Here is a 7,290-nt window from a genome sequence, read left to right on the forward strand (position 1 = left end):
ACTCAGTGCCATTGTCCTTGGCTTCTCAGCAGCCCTCATATCTCCCTCTTTAAGAGGCCAATTTTGATGCCAGGATTCTGGAGTAATTATAATCACATCTGCACCTGTGTATAGTAATCCCTCAATTACAATATCATTTATATGCACACTTAGCTTTGGTCTTTGATCATTTATTGAAGTTTGCCAAAATATGCATTTTTTCCTACTGGAGTTTTTGACTCATAATCCAGGTCAATTCCATCATCCAGAACAGTGTGTTCTTTTACAGTAGGCACTGCATTGTTTAATTTTCCTTGTGAGACACATTCACCACAGTAACTGAGAATGACAAGACCTTGTTTGACATCAGTGCCTGTGAGAGGCCTCCCAGTGAATTTCCCAGTGTTATCAAGTGGCCTTGTCTGTCTCTTTCAACCTAAGTTATTTAGTCCAATATTGGTTTCGCTACACCTCTTACATATAACAGAAGAAGAAAAATAAGAAGTTCTCTTATTTTTTCCATTCCTAGAGGAGACATTATTCCTGAAAATTCCTTGTCAACAGTCCTTTCTTAGATATCCTATTCTTCCACAATTAAAACATTTGGCATTTTGATGTCTCTTCATTCCATAGGAAATCACTTCTCCTACCCAAGCTTCAGTACTACAGTCAAATATTTCAACATTCATTGTACACACAATATATTCATCTATGGGTGCTGATCTGACCTTCAGCTCTAGAGTCAATAACAGTCTCATTTTTTTACCGCCACCTGAACAGTTATGCCTTCTACATTCTGAAAGTGAAACCTGGAGTTACATATGCCACCTTCAAACAGCATATCACACTCTCTAAAGATTTACGCTCTCAGGGAACATACATTTGAAAGAGAAACAAATGACATTTTCCTACTGGTTAATCTCTTTCTATCATCAAAAATTGTACATTAGTGTTAAAATTTCATTGCAAAAACTATCTTATGCTTATTAAAATCATTGTTTTGTCAAATAAAGTCTAAGTAGAATTTGAGATACTACATTTCATATAAACTAATAAACAGTATTGTTAGTTCAGTCCTACATTAAAGTGAACCCACGCTATAGCAGTCTTAAAAAGCTAGAAGATATTTTGACAGTAACATCTTGTGGGAAAAGGTCTAAAGATTTGAAAATAATAAACCAACTTTCTTTTATGATATAAAACTTTTCTTTTATATCATATTCAAATTTGTAATCTATATATAGATCCTCATCTATCCAAATAGGTAGGATTATAGGCAAGCATCAATGTACCAATGATTTATTTGTCTGTATATTTGTATGCATTTAATGTGGTTGTTTGTACATGTGCATGCATGAGTATGTGAAGGGTAAAACAAACTCTGGTGTTGTTCCTTAGGGTGTCTACTTTCTTTGATGCAAGGTCTCTCACTGGCCTGTAAGTAGCTAAGTAGTCTGGGTGTCTAGATTTTTCTAGGAATCTACTCCTACTACTGTCTCTACTCTGAGTGCTATGCTTACAATTGTCACTCACCACTACTTGTAAAAATCGGTTTTTAAGAATCAATTCCAGCCGAGTGGTGGTGGTGCACGCCTTTAATCCCAGCACTCGGGAGGCAGAGGCAGGTGGATCTCTGAGAGTTTGAGGCCAGCCTGGTCTACAAGAGCTAGTTCCGGGACAGGCACCAAAGCTACAGAGAAACCCTGTCTCGAAAAACCAAAAAAAAAAAAAAAAAAAAAAAGGAACAACTCCAATCCTGGTGCTTATAAATAAGAACTTTAGCAAATGAATTGGTTTTTCCATTCATATTTTTAAATTATTTTGTAAGATTTATTTATTATGTAGACAGTGTTCTACCTGCATCCCTGCATGCCAGAAGACGGTACCAGATCTCATTATGTATAGTTGTGAACCAGAATGTTGTTGCTGAAAATTGAACTCAGGACGTCTGAAAGAGACTATTTATAACCTCTTCTTATTGATCTAAATTTCTTGATTCTTCTTTATCTAAATATTGAATAAACCTGAAAAGAGCAGACTGGGCTAAGATCATGTGTGTAATTTTTTGACATCCAATAGAGTAAATCCAGAGCAAGCACATTTATAATAAAATATTATTTTAAATTCTTCTTTTAGTAACCCTAACCGTAATCTAGAGTTTCTAGAACAAGAACTTTTAGCAGTTTCAGGTATCCTTGTCTGGCCCCTATTTTTCAATAAATATGCTCATGAGTTCATGAGTGAGGTTTACTATTATTCAGAAAAAAATGCTTATTGTATCTTCTTCCATGTTAATAAGTGATACAAATGGATGCTACAATGAACAATTATAAGTTCTGAGTCTGAAACTCAGAGTAACAGAGAAAACAACACAACATAACTCTAAATTAAGAAGAAATATGACTACAGAATTATAGGAAAATGAGGAGTCATACAGCCATGTGAAGAATATTGCACATATAACCATGAAATACATTGTGCCTTCCTTCCTGGTTACCATTGCCTTTCTAGTTTAAGATATTGGAAACACCTTGTAGGTGGTATGATGATAGAGCCTGCTCTTTGTTGAAATATGTACTAATATAGTGGTGAATAGTTTTCTATATTAAGACTTACACAATATTCCAATTGTATAATATTTTATTACAATTGCTTCACTTATAGAATTGTAAATAATATTTTGAATCATTTGCTAGTTCAATAAGAAGACGTTGCCAGTTGGTGGTGGTGCACGCCTTTAATCCCAGCACTCAGGAGGCAGAGGCAGGCCTCTGTGTCTACCAGACCTAGTTCAAGGACAGGCACCAAAAGCTCCAGAGAAACCCTGCCTCGAAAATAAAAAATAAAATAAAATAAATAAATAAAAACAAAAAGACATTCTTAAAATCATTGAAGCAACAAAGAAACATTGCAGAAATTTATGTACAACCATCTTAATAAATATGTTTGACTTGTTTAAGCAGAGCTTGGTTCATACATGCAAACATAACCAACCAAAAAAAAAGGCTAAGGGAATTTTCAACAGGTAATGTAGGACTCTATCTTAATAAACTCTGGTTATACAAAAGAAAAGCACTCTTCCATTGGTATAAAGGTGAGAATCCACTTCTACTTTTGGTACCTTTCTTTCAAACAGCCATGTGCTAACAATAGTCTCACATCTAATGTTACTAATTCCTGTATGTAGGCTACATCTTCCGACGAATTGCAGAAGTCATACTGTGTTGCTAATGAAAATCATTCTTGGTGGAGTGGAAACTTAACTTTTGAATTAATTTTCTTAGTGAAATTTTGACATCTTTATTTTTCAGGCTGTAGATCATGGGATTCAACATAGGCACAATAATGGTATAGAACACAGACGACAATTTGCTTTGGTCCAGGGAGTTGACTGATGATGGCTGAAGATACATGAAAGCTAAAGAACCAAAGAAAATAGCAACAGCCAAGATATGGGAGCTGCAGGTGCTGAAGGCCTTGCGTCTTCCCCCAGAGGACTGAATGTTTAAGATGCTGACAAGGATGAAGATGTAAGAACTGAGAATGGTCACAACTGGTATAAGAATGTTAAATGAACTAAGGAACAATACTATTACTTCATTGACAAAAGTACTAGAGCAAGATAGCTCCAGTAATGGGAAAAAATCACAGAAGTAATGCCTTATTATATTAGCCTTACAGAAAACCAATCTTATCATGAAGAAAGCCAAAACAGTGGTACTAATGAATCCCATACCATATACCCCAGCTATCATCCACAAACAGACTTGATAGGACATGGTTACATTGTAAAGCAAAGGTTTAGAAATAGCCACATAGCGGTCATAGGCCATTACACCCAACATGTGGCATTCTGCAACAGCAAAAGCACCGAAGAAGTAGAACTGAGCTATACATTCTGGGTAAGAGATGACATTCTTCTCTGTCACAAAGTTCACCAGCATTTTGGGAGTAATGACAGTGGACTGACAGCAGTCAATAAAGGACAGACTGCTGAGTAAATAATACATGGGTGTGTGCAGCTGAGAACTGAACAGAATCAAGATGATCATTCCTAGATTTCCAACAACTGTAACCAAATAGACTCCTAGAAAGATGAGGAATAGAGGCAACTGGAGTTCTGGATTATCTGTTAACCCATTGAGGATGAATTCAGTCACTGTGGTTTGATTTACTTCTTCCATTCTCTTCTGGAAGCTCAATGTAAGAAGAAAATTTTATATAGAAGAAAAATTTGAGAATCAATTCTCCTATCAATCAGTGAATTTTAAAACATAATTCAAATATTGTCAGGTATCTTCAGTCAGCTGACATCCTCTTTTCAATCTAAGCAGTCAGAGATTTTGCAGTCCTGAGAAAAGGAGGTATGCAAAGAAATAATCAAACAGTTGATTACAAACTTGTGACTTTGTAATAAGGAATATGTGTACTGGTAACCATATTCTACCACATGCAAACCATACTAGCCAGCCTTATAGAGTGCTTCAAGTATTTGCCATGTGTTAGTAATGGTACCTCTTATTATTAGAAAATGTTTCATATGTAGTAAAGTAAAAACATCATTAAAAACATCAATAGTCAAACTCATATTAATGGCTGATAAGCTAAAGTATTGGATATAACTGTTCACAGTAGTTTTGTATCATTCTTAAGTATCTGTGAAATATCAACACATTTGCAACCAATTAAAATGATATAATGTTCTGCATTTGGGAATGATTTCATTTGTATATGTGTGTGACTATCTGATTTACTTTGAGCAGTGAATTGTCTTCTCATATCTTATATTACTGTGGGCCACAAGCATTAGACAATGAGAACACAGCAGGTATTATCTCTAGGCTAACATCCAGCTTGCAAGACTCTGGGAAACTTCTTTTCAAAGAGTCACTATTATTTTTGTAAAAAATTGTGAGTCATAGTGTCCCACTTATTCCAAGTGGGATTCTTCCCCAAATATCTTAGCCATGTTTTAATCATTTATTGAGCATAACTTCTTCCTGTACTGGCAACTGAATGGTCAGATCCCACATTGTAGGGCTGAGATATGAAACCTTTCACTCAGTCAACCACTTCTTCCCATACGCAAACCTAAATAAAGCTAGCCCCCCCCCCACACACACAAATATCCTTTATGGCAGGACATCAAACTAGCAGAGAAACCTTGCAAATAGACCACCTAAGAACTTGAAAAGGCAGTCACTGAGTGGAAGAAAGAGTATGTTTGCCTTTACTGATAAACAGGACAGAATTGTCCAAAATTCTCTAACAGCTAATTCAGGAGAGTGTAAGCCTACTAACTTTTGCTCTATTTTTTGTAAAAAAAAATATTAATATTTTGTATTTAACTCTGTCTCAGTTTTGTTTGCCAAAGATCTACATCTAGGAAATTAACTGTTTGTGCCTTTATGCCTAGAAATACAGGGAAAAAGATTGGATCATTAAAACAGCCCCAAGGAAAGGAACTGTTTCTCAACTAGGAGCCAGGAAGTACAGTACCGGGCTTGACCCAGGATAAAGTGTCATTGCTTTCTTTCTGCAGCTTATTCTAGATTCCATAGTTACCACAAACACAGAAGTGGAAGAAAGAAACAAAAGTGCTCAGAGAGTGCAATGGCACTGCTGTGTTCTTCTTCCCTTTTTATATATATTTAACAATTACAAACACCTGGCTTGACTAACTGCATAAACAAAATTTGAAAAAAAAATGTCTTCTCCTCTTAGAAATCATAGTCATTCTTCTATTTATCCACTTGTCAGGTATGCCTGGGCACATCACAGACTTACACCCTATGAGCCTGCTTTGTCAGTCTTATTTGTTTTGTTGGCCCTCAGATATATACGAGCTGCCTTATTTCTTTAAAACTCAGATAACTTTAGTCAGATTTGCTTGCAATAGTGGTCCTTATGAATCCTGAAAAGATTAGGGGGGCTGTCAACTCATGTAAACCTTGATATTATATGAATAAACTGTGAATATTTTGTCAGATTTTGCATTCTGTAAGTTGGTCGATTCTATTATTGAATAATTAAGCTTACATATGTATCCCGATTTTCCAAGTTATAATTCTGCATTTCGTTTACTATGCCAAATTATTTTTTCCTTATATTTTTTGAATATTTTTCTGTTCTATGGATATTATTATTTATATAAGACAGGGCTCAATCTATGTCAAAGATTGACTTAGATCTCACAATCCTAAATCCTATTCTGTCAGTGCTTGAAATTTAATTCATTTTAACATTTTCATTTGCTAAAATATCCCATGAAACACCATTTGAATATGTCTCACAAGAAATTAAACATCAAATTTATTATAATATCTCAAATAAAATACTTCATAAGTTGTTCATCATTTCATGGATGTAGTAACTTTACAAATTTTATGCTTTCTCTATAGTTTTCTTATCTTGAAATGCATCATGGTTTTACCATTTTTAATGAATCTACTTTAAAATTATATAGTATTGCATTGCCAAGATTTTCTTAGAAACTATATTAATTTATTATAAATTTTCTTTTTAATTCATATTTGAGATTGCCATATAATGCATTTTAATCATATTCAGCCCCTCACTGAAATCCTCCAGTTCAAACCCCCTATGTGTCTTTTTTTCCACACATAATGCCCAGTTTTAGATGCCCATGAATTGTGAGATATGGAGCCTTCCACAAGAGCATAGTTAACTTACCAGGGACATCATTCTTAATGAAAATTAGTCTTCCTCTTTCAGCAGCCATCAAATGCCAGTAGCTTTTTAGTTAGAGGAAGAACTCCCTGCCCACCTCCCCCTCAATGCAGAGATTTGGTCTCTATTTAGCTTCCTCAGGATTTAGGCATAGGACTGCAATCACTCTGAGTTCATAAGTACATCTGTATTTTTGTCTTAAGGACATCGTTCACTTGGATTCATCGACCACCTTGGATTAAAGGGTTCCCCATTTGGAGTTATTGGGCAGTGTGATCTCGCCGACTCCTGAAAAAATCACAGACTCTTCTCAATGTTATTGGTCTTTCCAGATCTCATTGGAATGACTTTGTTGCTGAAGGTACCCTATACTTGGTCAAAGAGCATGGAGATTTCATAATTTTACTTGCCTATAAGTGTCATCCTTATTGGATACCTTTCATAGTGTTGGAAATTACATTGAGAAAATGCTCAAAACTCTTATCAGCTGGGTACCTTGTTATCTCTAATAACATCTGAACTGGCAAGACATTCTCATTAGTAAATTACTGGCATAAACATATAGGATTATTGAGCAATTTTCTGCTCAACAAAATAAGACTTGTATCTGACAATATTGTC

General features: G+C 35.2%; 1 protein-coding gene across 1 annotated transcript; it reads right to left on the reverse strand.

Moving 5' to 3' along the window:
* Positions 1-3,206: 3,206 nt before the first annotated feature.
* LOC126493476 (olfactory receptor 150-like) lies at positions 3,207-4,166 on the reverse strand. Its single transcript, XM_050130491.1, has one exon. It carries the CDS (start codon positions 4,161-4,163, stop codon positions 3,207-3,209), a length of 957 nt encoding a protein of 318 aa, XP_049986448.1. The 5' UTR covers positions 4,164-4,166.
* Positions 4,167-7,290: the final 3,124 nt, after the last annotated feature.

This window comes from Alexandromys fortis, unplaced genomic scaffold (genome assembly GCF_014885135.2).
Source record: "Alexandromys fortis isolate MF-2015 unplaced genomic scaffold, M_Fortis_MF-2015_v1.1 scaffold_335, whole genome shotgun sequence".
Lineage (NCBI taxonomy): Eukaryota > Metazoa > Chordata > Mammalia > Rodentia > Cricetidae > Alexandromys > Alexandromys fortis.

Coding starts and splice junctions, on each gene's coding strand:
- LOC126493476 (XM_050130491.1), bottom strand. CDS start 4,163: ATGGAAGAAGTAAATCAAACCACAGTGACTGAATTCATCCTCAATGGG.